This window comes from Sinocyclocheilus rhinocerous, unplaced genomic scaffold (genome assembly GCF_001515625.1).
Source record: "Sinocyclocheilus rhinocerous isolate Xijiao unplaced genomic scaffold, SAMN03320098_v1.1 scaffold263, whole genome shotgun sequence".
Taxonomy (NCBI): domain Eukaryota; kingdom Metazoa; phylum Chordata; class Actinopteri; order Cypriniformes; family Cyprinidae; genus Sinocyclocheilus; species Sinocyclocheilus rhinocerous.
Window position 1 is genome coordinate 3,226,425 of NW_015645086.1, and position 15,235 is coordinate 3,241,659.

The 15,235-nt window shown below is 41.5% G+C and overlaps 1 protein-coding gene across 1 annotated transcript in view; it reads left to right on the forward strand.

Annotated features, from left to right (window-relative positions):
• The first annotated feature begins 325 nt into the window (after positions 1–325).
• LOC107705669 (bromodomain adjacent to zinc finger domain protein 2A-like) overlaps positions 326–15,235 on the forward strand; it is a 30,771-nt gene continuing 15,861 nt past the window's right edge. The window contains exons 1-13 of the mRNA XM_016509059.1: positions 326–522; positions 3,817–3,946; positions 4,071–4,847; positions 5,886–6,859; positions 7,705–8,356; positions 9,504–9,688; positions 9,798–9,905; positions 10,018–10,240; positions 10,506–10,567; positions 10,650–10,715; positions 12,742–12,996; positions 13,344–13,558; positions 13,662–13,736. Of these exons, the coding sequence (XP_016364545.1) occupies positions 3,817–3,946; positions 4,071–4,847; positions 5,886–6,859; positions 7,705–8,356; positions 9,504–9,688; positions 9,798–9,905; positions 10,018–10,240; positions 10,506–10,567; positions 10,650–10,715; positions 12,742–12,996; positions 13,344–13,558; positions 13,662–13,736 (3,722 nt within the window). The 5' untranslated portion in view covers positions 326–522. The remainder of the gene's footprint in view (positions 523–3,816; positions 3,947–4,070; positions 4,848–5,885; positions 6,860–7,704; positions 8,357–9,503; positions 9,689–9,797; positions 9,906–10,017; positions 10,241–10,505; positions 10,568–10,649; positions 10,716–12,741; positions 12,997–13,343; positions 13,559–13,661; positions 13,737–15,235) is intronic.

Genomic DNA, 15,235 nt, shown 5'->3' on the forward strand with positions numbered 1-15,235 from the left:
AAAGATCAAGGAGAGAGAGTGGTCATGGAGAAACTTCCAACTATTTGGTATCTCTGGAAAGCCCTGAATGTGCTCTGTACAGGACATCCAGACTTACAACTGTGACATGTGGGGTCTCAGAGAAATTCACTAAAATATGATGTCTACTACAGAGACAAAAACTCCATAGCTGGGTGTCTCAGGAGGCTACAGTGGGGAGAGTGGTTCGAGTCAGACTCGGAGCAGAGGTCCTGGTGTTTGGCACGGGTCTCCTCTCCTCTCCTCTCCTCTCCTCTCCCCTCCCCTCCCCCTTTTTTTCCCCTTGAGGCGCGCGGTCCTTCACTTCCTCTTTCGGCTCGCTCTCTTTCTCTCGTCTGTGATCATGGCTGCGCTCAAACATTACCAGCCATGTTTGCAAATCTGAAACCCAAAGGTTAGCGATTTACGCGTTTATTATTTACATCGCTAACACCCTATTCATCCACATCGGTCCTTTGCCGGGGGCCACACTCCCCGTCTCCGGTGCGATCGGCAAGTATCAAGGTTGGGCAGTTTAATTATTATACGGGGAAACTTTTGAGAGTGTGTTGTGTGGGTGATGCTGCCTCATTTTCTCTTAATAACCCGAATTAATCAACGAAACATGACCTTCTGAGACGAGATGATGAACGTCCGTTTTTAACGTCGCATTCGTAGAAACGAGCTTTAAAAGCATAACAAGCTCCCCTAATGTCTTACAGATCACAAACCCTCTTGTATGTATATAATCAGCCCGTTTTATCTGTACGTCTTTAATTATTTAAATAACGCACAAACCCGTGGTTATGTAAATAAGAGCTGGTGTTTTCGTTTAACTCACACCACTTTCGTCGATGAGTAAACGCTGTTAAAGTAAATTCGAGTCCAATTTCATTCATACTCCTAAATATTGAATTAACATTAATGCTAATCGGCGAATATTGTCTCATAAACGGTCGCGATGAGTCGTTGTGATGCGGGAACGCAGGCCTCATTTTGTCACGGCATCGCCGCTGATATAAACCGAGCACTTTAATCAAACTTCATATCAAAATAACATTTTATAAGTGTCTGTATATCTCTAGGTTTTCATTATGTACATCACTAAAACGTCTTCCCATTATCTTTATTTGTGGTCATGGATGGTACATAATTAGTCTTTTATCTCAAAGCAGTGTCTTTTTGTTTTTGTGTTTGTTGTTTGGCCGCGTCTCGTTTCTTTTTCTCAGTTTTATGGTTTAATATGTGCTCGTACAAGAGTGAAATTCTGTGAAAGAGAACGGAGAAACCGAGCTAGAGCAGATATGAGCTGGTTTACCCTGAGCTGTGGTGTTTTAGTGTTGGAGAAGTTTTATCAAATGTGGATATATATTAATATGTGTGCGTGTGTGTGTGTGAGTGAGATCCAGAAGCAGCGCATGGTCATGCGCGGCGGTTAGCCTTCATGCTAACCGACTTCCACATCTCCCTCGTTTATTTATTCACATTTCCCGTTTGGTATTTAATCAAACATCACTCTTTCTAAGTATGTGTTGCTTTTTAGTGAAGTCGTGTGGCTGCACGGCCATTCTGAATGAAATCTTACAGTTTTGAGTTTGATGTTTACTGTTAGCTGCGGGGCTAATGATGGACGCGCATACAATAATTAGTGCCGATTTGATATAAATGCATAAATCTAACATGAGGTCATTTAAACGGGCTTTTATAAAAATGTCCAGGACTGACTTGTTGTTATGTTTCAGGTGTAAGTTAGTCGTTGAGGCTGGTGTTCAGCATGAAATCTGCGTGTGAGATGAGTGTTATTTAACGCTATTGGCTCATCGGCTTTATCTGCGACATTTTATGTTGAGATGTGAAGAGCAATATTTGTGATGTCCGCCGCAGCAGTGTTCACTCACTGGCTGTGTCTCAAAACCTCGCACACCGGCGACCTGCACAGCGTCATTGGTGCGTTCCGAACGTTCGGTATGTGCTCAAAGATGCCGAAAATCCAATTAGAACGTTATGTACGCGCCAACAACGCTGATAAATGCCGTATAGTTAGGCAGATCGCTAGCTTTTGAAACGCAGCCTCTTCCTTCAGCACTCTGGTTCATAAACGTTAAACGACTTGGAGTTGGAATCTGCAGATTTTTAGTACAGGAGGACGAGAAGGATCTGCCTGTTGTTTAAAAAAGTAATTGTGGTATTGAAATATGAGTCAGGTTATTTGGAAGGATTTATATAAACTTTTCCATGACTCTGTGGGTTTAACCTTTATTTTACACAATTTTTAGGCCACAAAAATGGGTTGTCCACTGACTTTTTTTTTTTTGTAAAGATATGTTTTTAATGGTCTGACAGCTGAGTGACAGACACCAAGGTAAACAAAAGTACAACCTTAGTTGTTCAAACAGTAAAAACATGGCCCTAGAAACTCCAAGGTCATGGGTTTGACTGAACTGATGTAAGTCGTTTCTGATGAAAGTGCCAAAAGTAAAAAAACAAAAAAACCCAGTAACATTCTATTCCTCGCAGCCTCATTTTCTTCCATGCCAAAATTACATGTACTGTTTATTGTGAGTAATATCTGTAATGACAAGTGTTAAAGCAGGTTTCTTGAATATATCCCACACCCTGTCACTCATTGGTTGGATAAATGGAAAGTCCCGCCCTAAACTTACTCGATTAATTGAGCCAGTATTGCTGTGTCATATTGTTAGTTTTTTTTTTTTTTTGTTGAAAATCACAGAATGTCAGAAATCACATACTCCAGTAGGCACTACAGTTGGCGAGGAACGAACTTCGCGACTGAGAGGGGAAAAAAGTGTTTATGTAGTGTGAATGTAATCCAGGAGTACTACATTTGCCATGTTGGCTTTGTCACGTGACCTATGGCATCCAGTTATATTGCTTCACTGCCGTTCACAAATCCTGTCCCATGGCCTTTGTGGGATAGTAAAGTGTGCTTTGGATGCTTACTTCAGAATCCACCCTGTCACTCATTGGTTGGATAAATGGAAAGTCCCGCCCTAAACTTACTCGATTAATTGAGCCAGTATTGCTGTGTCATATTGTTAGTTTTTTTTTTTTGTTGTTGAAAATCACAGAATGTCAGAAATCACATACTCCAGTAGGCACTACAGTTGGCGAGGAACGAACTTCGCGACTGAGAGGGGAAAAAAGTGTTTATGTAGTGTGAATGTAATCCAGGAGTACTACATTTGCCATGTTGGCTTTGTCACGTGACCTATGGCATCCAGTTATATTGCTTCACTGCCGTTCACAAATCCTGTCCCATGGCCTTTGTGGGATAGTAAAGTGTGCTTTGGATGCTTACTTCAGAATCTCGCCCGAAGTAGTAGTTCACCTGGGCACTTTTCTCCTAGTTTTTTGAATACTATGAATTTGGACAAATGGTGTGTCCCAGTTTGTGTCCTTATGCACTATTCAATGCCATTTTGTAGTATAAATCGTGTTGTTAATGTGTTCCAAGTCCAATAATAAGAAGTGCACTTCAAATGCCTGGGTGATGCACTTCATTAATTGAAAAAAACCCAAAATGTGGAATGGACACTTCATGCATTTAGACTCTGATGCTTGATAAGATACCCTTCTAAACTTTGTATTGTGCATAGTGTATAGTGCATCATTTGGGAAACAACAATACTGAATTTGTGTACTGTTTAGTAGGCATATTCAGATCCAGACTTTTTAGGGAAATCAAGTGACAATTGGCATATTTACAGTTGTCTGTGCATAAGAGAAAATATCTTAATACTAAAAATCTAATAGCCTCATATCATCTTTCAGTTCTGTATTTTTTTCTTCTTCTGCCAGATGGAAGCAAATAACCATTTTAACTATGGGCCTCACTCTTCTGTGTCAGCAAACTCAGGACTGAAGCATTCCTCAGGAGATTCTCTCTATACTAACGGGTCCTCCATGAGCTTCCCCCAGCAAGGGAAAAGTGAGTCTCTGTCTTGTATTTGCATTTCATTTTTTATCCATATATGTAGTCTATAAATCCATAAACATGGTGGCTTTTAAGGCTTTTATGCTCTGTTTTTTGACTGATGCTGTTGGTCACACAGATCTGAATGGCCAAATGAATGTGAATGGCATCACTACTGCAGGTGAGAGCAGCCAGCCAGGCGCCCACCCTCCCTCTTCCTCTTATCCTCATATGAGCAACCATCACCTCCCAGGCAGCATGGGATATGACTATCTGTGGGACCAGTCTCAGTACAGCCCGGCGATGGGGCCCGTCCCTCCCCACGGGTTGCACCAGAAGCCAGGCTCCCAGGGTGGGATACAACCACAGCAGCCTCAGCACCACTTCCAGAGCCATGGACCGTACCAAGTCAACGGCAGTATGGGACCGTCCCAGCAACCTCCAGGTGCTGGGCTGCAGTATTGGGGAAGGGGAAATCCTGGGCAGCAGTCGCAGGGGGGATCTTCGATGCCAATGGGATATAACTCTCCCAGTATATATGGGACGTATCCCAACCAGGGCATCCCAGCGTCCCAGCATCACCAGCAGCCTCCAGCCTTGCAGCACCAGTCTGCAACGGCACATCATCTCCAACACCATTCACACCACCAGCAGCAACAGCAGCAGCATTATGGTGTGATGCCTAATGGAATGCCGTTTTACCAGCATCCATCGCACCAGGCCCAAACTCAGTCTCAACCACAGGCTCAGATGATACCACCCGCCGCGCAGAGCTTTACACCTCCACGAGGAAGCCCTCAGCACCATCACATGGGCAGTGGAGGAGGAAGAAGCAGCCCCCATCACGTCCAGGTCCCAATGAGGTCCCCTTCTACTGTGCCTGATAGCGGTTCGCCTAAGAGCAGAGAGATGCAAGGTGAGCAACTGCCACAAACAGGCCTCAGTGTGTTGGAAACAGGGCAGTTATAGTTTAGATTTTTTATATATTTATAAAATCTATATTTATTTATTTATTACATTTTATTTAGTATTGAAGGGCCATGTGTCAAGTTTGTTTTATAAGGTCTACAGCATTTAAAAACAAGATTGTTTCACTTGTTTGCAGATAGCTTTGTGGAACAATATACAATCTTTGGCATTCATATTGTAAGTAATATGATTACAAAAATGGCAGCGTGTTTTATCATGCATGTTCTGATTTCCTGTACTTAGGTGGTGCCATGCACTTCCTGAATGGCTTTTAATATCACCAACACTAGCATTCTGTCCTCTGACAAAAGTAATTTTAGGCCAGTCAGACGTGTTTTCACCAAAGGAAGTTGACTTTTTGGATTAAGAAGTGATTCAAACTGACGGATAGTCCGTAAACAGGTGATATCTTGCCCCTGTTCTCTTTTCCACCCACATTCTGCCTCAATCATCAGACAGTGGAAAACTGCACGCAGCCTAGACACAGTTAAACAATCAACAATACTGCGCTTTCCATTGAAGATCAAGATGCATTGTCTGTGTGTTCATTTTTTTACTCTGCTTTGAACTTATTCACACTGTATTCAAATTGCTCAGAGGAGCATGAGGCAACAACTATCAGAGGCTTTACTGTAATTTCCACTTTGATGCGTATGCTGATTTTGGACCTTTTCTCTCGTTCACTCATTCATTATATACAGCAAATGCCTTATATTTCATTACATGGGAAAATAGTGAGTGTAAAGGAGTGAATACGGTGCACATGCTATTGCACAACTGTGTATAACGCAAGTCGGGTTTGAATTCTAGTTGCCTGCACATTAAAAGTATAGTGCACTACTTTTCAGGCCACATCCACGACCTAAAAAAATCCAATTTTAGTTGCATTTCAAACCACAAACAAATGAATGTGTTTTTTGCTACCTATCTGAACAGTTTTGTGTTCTCGCTAACAACTGTTGTATATGTGTTTTGTGGTCTGTAGTTTCTATGAATGAGTCCTTTAAAGAAATGGATAAAGGCTTCAATGGAGTCGAGAAAAGCTCTGTACCCCAACGGTTGCCCAAAACTGAGAGTTTTCCTGTAAAGCCCCCTGGCTCTGTTTCCTCTACCGACTATAACCAGGCTGCGCAGCATTCAGCCGTGGACCTGGAGAAACCTGTAAAACAACGTCAGGAGATGGGAGCTGCTGCAAAGGAACTTAGTTCTTCCCCCGTCTCTGGACCTCCTCCACCCCTAGCTAGTCCGCCTCGGAAAACTTTGACCCTGCAGGATTCACATTCTCCTTCGTCTCCAGGGTTTGCTTTATCTACAGCTTTGGGTGTCGGCGCAAATGCATCTGTGTCTCCACCCTCTCCTCTCACACCACCGCTTCAGATGGTCCAAGGCCAAAGACCTGGATTCTCTGGACCTTCATCAGCTGAAGGAACACCTGCAGGACTTGGTACAGCTCCTTCAATGTCTTCTCCTAAGAGCTCCAGAGCTCCTCCTGCTGGTTCCCACAACCAGTCTCTGGTGTTTTCTTCAAAGACCTTGATGCATCCTCCAACGGTGCCTGTGCCTCCTCAAACAGTACCGGAGGCCCAGGGATCAAAAAGTCAACAGGTCTCTCCAACACCTCTATCTTTGGCTGTGTCACCATCTGTTGTCTCCACTCTTCCTGCGCTGGCACCACTTAAAGGACCCCAAGAGGCATCACCTCTAACAGGCCAGAGTCCTAAACATCCTGCTGCTTCCTCGACTCCAACATCTGTTGCCGATAACGTCTCTCTCTCGACAGTCTCTGCACTTCCATCTGTGGTCGCTGGTTCTCCTCAAGTTGCCGCTCTGGCTTCATCTGCACCACCTCCTGCTGTTAGCTATTCTCCTCAGGCATCTTCAGCATCTCTCAATGTTTCTCCAAATGTATCTCGCTCCCTCATTGGCTCTGTTACTCAGCCTTTAGAGACGGTGGCAAATGCGGACGTTTCTTCTCACAGTCCAGGGCAGATGGGTTCTCATGGTGTAGTACGGCACAACTTTGGGGAATCGCACTCTAGACCTGAGGCCTGTAGTTCCCAGAGTAAAGTTGGAATCATAATGGGCACATCCAAAAAGGAGTCCAACAATGAGACTCAAGCTGAGATGCATAAGGTGCAAATTCATGGTCGAAACCTTGAACCAGCATTCATTGTTCCAAAGGAGCCTGAAAGAGACACTACGGCCATTGGCAGAAAGGACTCTAATGGTATCAGAGAGCAGGCTGCCCCGAGGAAAGGAGAAAGTGAGACTTTAAATTATTCTTTTAGCACTGACACGTCACTGGACTATCCGTCCTTGGCCGAGTCAACCTACCTTGAAAGCTCAAGAGCTGAGGATGGGAGTTCAATGATGGACACTTTTGATAATTCTTATAGTCTTTCCCAGACTGGAGACCACAGGTCTCTCCAACACCTCTATCTTTGGCTGCGTCACCATCTGTTGTCTCCACTCCTCCTGCGCTGGCACCACTTAAAGGACCCCAAGAGGCATCACCTCTAACAGGCCAGAGTCCTAAACATCCTGCTGCTTCCTCGACTCCAACATCTGTTGCCGATAACGTCTCTCTCTCGACAGTCTCTGCACTTCCATCTGTGGTCGCTGGTTCTCCTCAAGTTGCCGCTCTGGCTTCATCTGCACCACCTCCTGCTGTTAGCTATTCTCCTCAGGCATCTTCAGCATCTCTCAATGTTTCTCCAAATGTATCTCGCTCCCTCATTGGCTCTGTTACTCAGCCTTTAGAGACGGTGGCAAATGCGGACGTTTCTTCTCACAGTCCAGGGCAGATGGGTTCTCATGGTGTAGTACGGCACAACTTTGGGGAATCGCACTCTAGACCTGAGGCCTGTGGTTCCCAGAGTAAAGTTGGAATCATAATGGGCACATCCAAAAAGGAGTCCAACAATGAGACTCAAGCTGAGATGCATAAGGTGCAAATTCATGGTAGAAACCTTGAACTGGCTTTCATTGTTCCAAAGGAACCTGAAAGAGACACTATGGCAGTTGGCAGAAAGGACTCTAATAGTATCAGAGCTCAGACTGCCCCAAGGAAAGGAGAAAGTGAGACTTTAAATGATACTTTTGGCACTGACACGTCACTGGACTATCCGTCCTTGGCCGAGTCAACCTACCTTGAAAGCTCAAGAGCTGAGGATGGGAGTTCAAAGATGGACACTTTTGATAATTCTTATAGTCTTTCCCAGACTGGAGACCAATCAAAGTTTACAGAAGGATCTATGATTGATGACTCCAGGGACTTGCAGGACACTTCTTGTGAAGAAGAAAACTTGAACAGCTCCATGACCTCTACCAGTTCCACCGAGGAGGCGTCCCTCAAAGATACCACGTCTCTACTGGATGACTCTTTAAACGACACCTCACAAAACAGCTCCTCCCTGCTGTCTGCATCTATTAATGCCTCTTCACTCTCTATCAAAGGTGAGATTTCCAGTGCACTAATAATGAACTAATAATGGATTAATAAACAAATGAATCATTGTTAATTTGCTGAAGGTTACAGTTAACAATGTTGTTAAATTATTAGTGTTTTTATTTATCACACTTGGTACCTTCACGGTCAAAAGTGACACAAGCCTTGAAATGTTTTAATTTTTTTTCCAGGAAAATCAAAGTTATGTATTTTTGTTCAATAATATTGTTTTTTCATTTTATATTTTGAGAATTTTATGGTGCTAATTGATATTTATGCAATAATTATGATCCATTTTTTATAATTTAAATTAAAAAGTTTTTCTATTAATGTAGTATTCCATGGTAAAGTAGAGACTAGCTGTGCAAATTTTTTTTCCCTGTGTTTTCAAATTTTTTCCTATTTCCCATTGGTTTCCTGTGGCGCAAAGACCAAGTGTGACCAAGTGAACACCATTTTTGACCGCAAAGACCAAGTGTGATACTTTTTTTTTTTTTTTTTTTTTAAGTCATGCCTTTTAAAATCATGCTCTCAATTTTATTGTGTGTGTTCACAAGCCAAATGCCATAAAAGTCACCAAGTTTCATAGCGTTCCGATGAAGCTATGACTTTTAAAATGTCAAAATGTAAAATTTTTTGGTCAAAAGTGACCGAAGAGGCCCAGAGAGAGCCTTTGATGACGTAAGGTGATGAAAGGTAGTGGGCATGTACCAAATGCATATCCCATATCGACCGATAAGATAAAAAAAAATTTACTGATTAGCTGGTAACCAGTACGGTCTCAATATATTGTACATCCAAATTTTTTTCTGTAAAATGTGTAGTTTTAACACTTTTTTTTTCATGTGTAATTGAACACTAAACACTCAATCGTGATTTGAATGCTTGGCAGGTGCATTGTGGACATCTTTTGATGTCAGTTGTTTAAACACAACGCACTGTATTCCCCATAGGTGATCATATTCTTGGCAAAGAGAATGTACCTGATACTTCAGGAGGTGACAGATAAGGGATCTAGAACATGGTCATGCAGAATAAGACATTAATGTGTGCTTTATGATTACTAATAAGCAGCCAATATGCTAGTAATATGCATGCTAATAAGCAAGTGAGTGGTGTTCCCTAGTCTATAGTGTTACCTTACTTATCCAGCAGTTTCAAACAGCTTGAAATGTCTTGGGAATTCTCTGGTATGGCAATCCTGTTTCACGTGCTGTTTCACATTTGCTAGCTGGAGGCGAGAGATTCGAGTCCGGAGGCTCGAGGACCGCCTGAAAGGAGAGACGTGGTACTATAGCCCCTGCGGCCGGAGGATGAAGCAGTTCCCCGAGGTCATCAAGGTGAGAGCTGTCATACCTGCACCACAATACCACTGTAACCTAATCTGCGTGAGTGATAAAAAGGCTTCCGTCTTCATCCGGTTGCTTTTGTCTCTCCTACATCCTCCAGTATCTGAACAGGCATCAGGATGCTCTCCAGGGCGTTTCGAGAGAGCACTTCAGCTTCAGTCCACGCATGCCAGTGGGGGATTTCTATGAGGAGCGGGAAAGCCCTGAGGTGTGTATGAAGATGTGTACAGGTGCTACAGGCGAACATGTGGTTTTCAGCAGCAACATCCCTCACAGTTATGCTGTTCCTAGACATGTTATCGCTCTTTAATTTGTTACAGGGTATGCAATGGTTCCTCCTCGCCAATGAGGAAGTGCCCTCCATGATCATGGCAATAACAGGCAGACGCGGTCGTCCACCAAATCCAGACAAAGAGCCTCGTTCCCGTGGCTGCCGAGCCAGAGGAGCCCCAGGGAGACGGCCAGGCCGACCTCCTAAGCCCAAGATGGAGGATCTGCTCAGCAAAGTGGACGCCAGGCTGCTGAAGAGACTGGAGGCAAAGGGTGAGTCTGAATATTAATATCGTGTCTCAACTGGAGAAACTGTCAGCATGTAAGAATGAGCAGGTGAGGTGTAGGGCAAGGTGCAAACTGTCCCTGTCGATCCCTGGAGCAAAACACTTGTCCTCAGATTGCTTCGGTGGATTGTATGTTTAATAAAAATATACTTGTTGCAGAAGCACCACCTTTTTATCTTCATTTTGTAGTTGTAGCTTTTTTGTGAAATATAATGAGCATCTTTACTCAGTTCATGTTGATTGTTTAACAGAGGACCTCACAGAGCAAGAAAAAGAAAAACTGATCAAGATCAAGAAGAAAATGAAGAGAAAGGTGAGCTGACTTTATATTATTGTTATTTTCTATAACAAGTCTATTTTGGGGACCAACTGATCATCTGATTTTTCTCATGCAGGCAAGAATGAAAAGAATGGAGGATGCAAAGAATAAAAAGATCCGGCAGGAGAAACGGAAAGCCAAAGTAGGAAATATTCTTCAAATATGTACAGAACTTAAAAACCTGGAAATATGATTTTGAATGATGATGATAACTCTATGGCAACTGTAGGTAATAATAATAATATCCAGACCTGCCAACCTGTACGCATTTTGCGTAGCGGATACGCATTTTGACCTCAAAGTACGCTGGTACGATTTGTCACTCTAAACTACTAAAAAAAAACCTGGTGACGCCTCTGTCCACGTGCAGTATTCCAAACAAGCAACAGAAAAAGATGAAGAGTTCAACCAATGAGAGCGCTTTTTAGGTTTTGCTTTTAAATTTGCGTGCTTTTTATTTCTCTCCAAGCTGGCTCTGTTTGTGTGTCCGTGAGTCTGCGCGCTGAGATGAGAAAACGCCTGCATCTGAAAAAGCAACACACGCCGAGCATCTTCCCTTGTACTGACTAAACCTTTTGTCCAACAACAAAAAAGAACATTATAGCATTCTTTTACTGCACAACATCAGACAAATATTTAAAATAGTTTCCCTCTTGATCTGATGTGGCTTCTTATCACAGAATGACGCAGAAATAAATTCTACACTGGAATAACGGCTAAGTCGATTAGCAGTGGATTATAAATACCATTACGTTGTAAAATCTATATATAAATAATGTTACTTAATTATTAAAATACTCAAGGTGGTTTTAAGAACACAGATAAACATTGTCGCAGTACAGTGTTTATTATCTTAATGTTCTTTTTGAATGTCATCATTCAAAGCGTTTCTGTCTTCTTTTATTCAGTTACAGAGATAGTTGGCTGTTTTTTGTCAATATTAGGGATTTTCTGGAGCATCCTGAGTTCTATTTCTTCTATAATGTATATGTGGATTTTCTGCGCGTCCAGTGTGAATGAAACGCACATTACATGTTCATAGCACTAAATAATGGCCAATCCATAAAAATAATACTTTGCATTTAAAAATAGCATAAAAGAACTAAAAGAACTGGTAAAAAACCCCCCAAAAAAACTGAGGTATTTATTGAACCGTGGGCTAACTGTATTGTTGCATCCCTACTTTTTACTCTAAAATACTGTATAACAGAAATATCACAAACTGAGTGCAGACACTGATTATTAACCTATAAAAAATATTTAACATTAAATCTTGCAAACCACCCCCATACCCCAACCCTCTCCCCCGCAAAACAGATGGTACTCCAAAACATTTTCCGAGGTTGGCAGGTCTGTAATATCTATAGTGGTATAGTGGGGGCCTCAGCAAAACTTCCAAAGGCTGCAAGATGGTTTAGATTTAAAATAAAATAAAAAAAAGACAAAAGGTTCAAAGAACCTAAACGGCTAAAAATGAAGATGCAAGTTGAAATCCTATTTCTCTTTTTAATTTATTCCCTTAACAACTGTCATTTTTTTAAGAACCAGGGTTCTCATGAACCTGGAATTTTACTTGCGCATATTATTTATTTTAATATTATTTATTTAATATTTATTCATTTATTTAATAGATCTGGAAAAGTCATGAAAATAAATACATTAAATAATTTAATCTTTTTATAATAAATATATTTATAAAATATGTATGTGTGTGTGTATATATATATATATATATATATATGAGAAATGGAAACTAAGGCTTCAAAAATGTTGCTTTTTGCTTGTCACAGCTTGACGGTAATTACGCAGATGGAAGATTTTTCGAATTTGAAGAATTCTCTAGAAACTCCCACACAATTTTAAAAGTAGAGCATTTCTCACATTTTGGACAGTCTTGATGCTTTCTCTGATCCCGTCAATCCCACAATCCCTTGTGTGAGCATGTAGTCCGGGTCTTGAAAATGCCCACTTTGCTTCTCCCGCTCCTCTCACTCCACACACACCATAATACATAATGTTGATAGTACTTTCATTTGAGGAGCTTAAACTAGTCTACTACTGTTTCTTCTGAGTGTGTCGCTGAATGTTTGGCAATTATGTGTGTGGCGTCATATCTGGGATGGTTTTTATTCAATTACTCATTGAGTTGTCTCGCTCTCCCTCTGTAGCCCCTCCCACAATTGTCACGGATACCGGGACTGGTGCTTTCGGGTTTGGCCTTCTCCAATTGTTTAAGGTTGGTTGAGTTCCTGCATGGTTACGGAAAGATTCTGGGTCTCCAGGTGCCCAAGGATATTCCCAGCCTGAGCGCCCTGCAGGAAGGGCTCCTCGGCATGGAGAAGAGCCAAGGCGAGCTCCTGGATCTGCTTATTAAACTGGTGGAGGCCGCTCTGCACGATCCTGGACTGCCTTCATATTACCAGGTTTGTCTTTTGTGTGATATCAGTGTATTGAGTTGTTTTCTATTTATAGCGGTGTCAAAAAAGTGTACAACCCATCCGTTGCTATCTGAAACATAACTTTGAACATGGTTAAAATTACTTAAAACTAAAATAACTGAACATTAGCCATAAAAACCAACAAGAAACTGCATCCGCAACATGTTATGCTTAAGTATTTTAAAGTCGTATTATACTTTAATAGAAACATTAATGGAAAACAGGTGAATGCTCAGTGGGAAATAATGAAGGGTGGGTTTTGCCCTTAATTTAAGGCAAGTGATTGGTCAATGATTTAATGAAGGTTGGTTTGTTTCTCCTTCCTGTCTCAGTCTGTGAAGATCCTTGGGGAGAAGCTGGTGGATCTGGAGCTGAGCCACAGCACTGTGTCCGAGGTGCTGCGGATCTTTCTGGAAGCCCATGGCTTTGAGTTGGAGGTGTGTAACAGTCTGCGTACAAAGAGCTTCCAGACCCTCAAACCCGACGTCAAAGCCTCCATACTGGCCTTCCTGGTGGAGGAACTCAACGCCAGCAACATAATCACCAGGTCAGCAGGAATTCAAATCATATTATCCTCATAATTTAAAAGAGGTTTGTAGATCTGCATATGTAAACATCATTTTCATTTTCCAACCGTTCTGTTTCTGCAGGGAGATTGATAACACACTAGAGAATATGACAACCTACAGGAAAAACAAGTGGATTATAGAAGGCAAACTACGCAAGTAAGCTTCTTATCCTGACAGCTTATGGTGTGAACCAGAGTCTGTTTGATTTCAAAATTTGGTAACGCTTTAGTTTAGGGACCAGTTCTCACTGTTAACTAGTTGCTTATTAGCATTCATATTACTAGCATATTGGCAGTTTATTAGCACTTATAAAGCACATATTAATGCCTTATTCTGCATGACAATATTCTAGATCCCTTAACCTGGTCCAATACCTAAACTTAACAACTACCTTACTAACTATTAATAAGCAGCAAATTAGGAGTTTACTGAGGCAAAAGTCATAGTCAATAGTGACATTTGATCCCCAAACTAAAGTGTGACCAACATTTGGTTTCTATGAAAGAGGTGAAATCCATGATGAAAATGTGTGTAATTTATCACAAACAAAACAACAATAAAAGCCTATCCTGTTCATGAGTTCACTCAAACTGTCCCACCATCTAGATGTAAAATGCAGAATGCTGCTTGGAATTCACTAGTGGCCGACTGATATGATATTTTTTTGATTGCTGATGCCAATATCTTGGAGAGCAGGGTGGCTGATGGCTGACATATAAAGTTTATATAAATACATATATATTATAGATAAACATAAATTGAAGTGTGCATTTGTATCCTGCATATGATCGCGTGTGCTCCGCGTGACGGTCCGTGTGAATTGAATGCAGACAGGAGGAGAGTTCAGCTTCATTAAGACTCGCGATCGACAAACTTTAAACTCGTGATTTCAAATTATGCTGCACTTTATTCATCTGCCCACTATCATATTCATCTCATTTTCACTGTGTGCTGTATGTAAAATGAGTGTTACCTAGACTTTATTTGAAAAAATATATATAAATATGATTCCCAATGCACACAAACTTCCATTTAAATATTTATTTATTTATGAAAAATACTCTACTAGGATTACAGAGTCAAGGTGTCAACTAAAGCCGGGCTCACACTGTGCGATTTTTTTTAAAGTCCTTTAGGATTGTACTTGTCAGACTGTACGAACATGATCATGTCACACTGTGGGATCTCAGTTGTCATTAATCTCAGACTGTACGACAGTCAAGACGCGTTAAAAACGGGTGCACGCAAAAGAAAACTTGTCCAGTTTTACCTCATCAACCCACACACGTTCAGTGTCTGCGAGCTGGAAGAATAGTGTAAGTAGCACTATACACCCACATGAAAACAGCAGCGCAACCGGTGTTTATCATAGCAAAGCCAACATATCAGATGAATTCCGTGAGCGAATTGCTGAAAACATTTATTTGACATAATTTTTGTTTAAAATGTAGGGATGTAACGATTAACCGCGAGCCGGTTGAAAATCGATTCAAAAAATTGTGTCATTTAGCAGACGCTTCTATCCAAAGTGGAGATCCAAATGAGGACAATAGAAGCAATCAAAACCAACAAAAGAGCAATAATATACAAGTGCTATATTAGTATATTATTAGTGTTATATTTCAATTTCACAAAGAAACATGCAGCATTTTGTC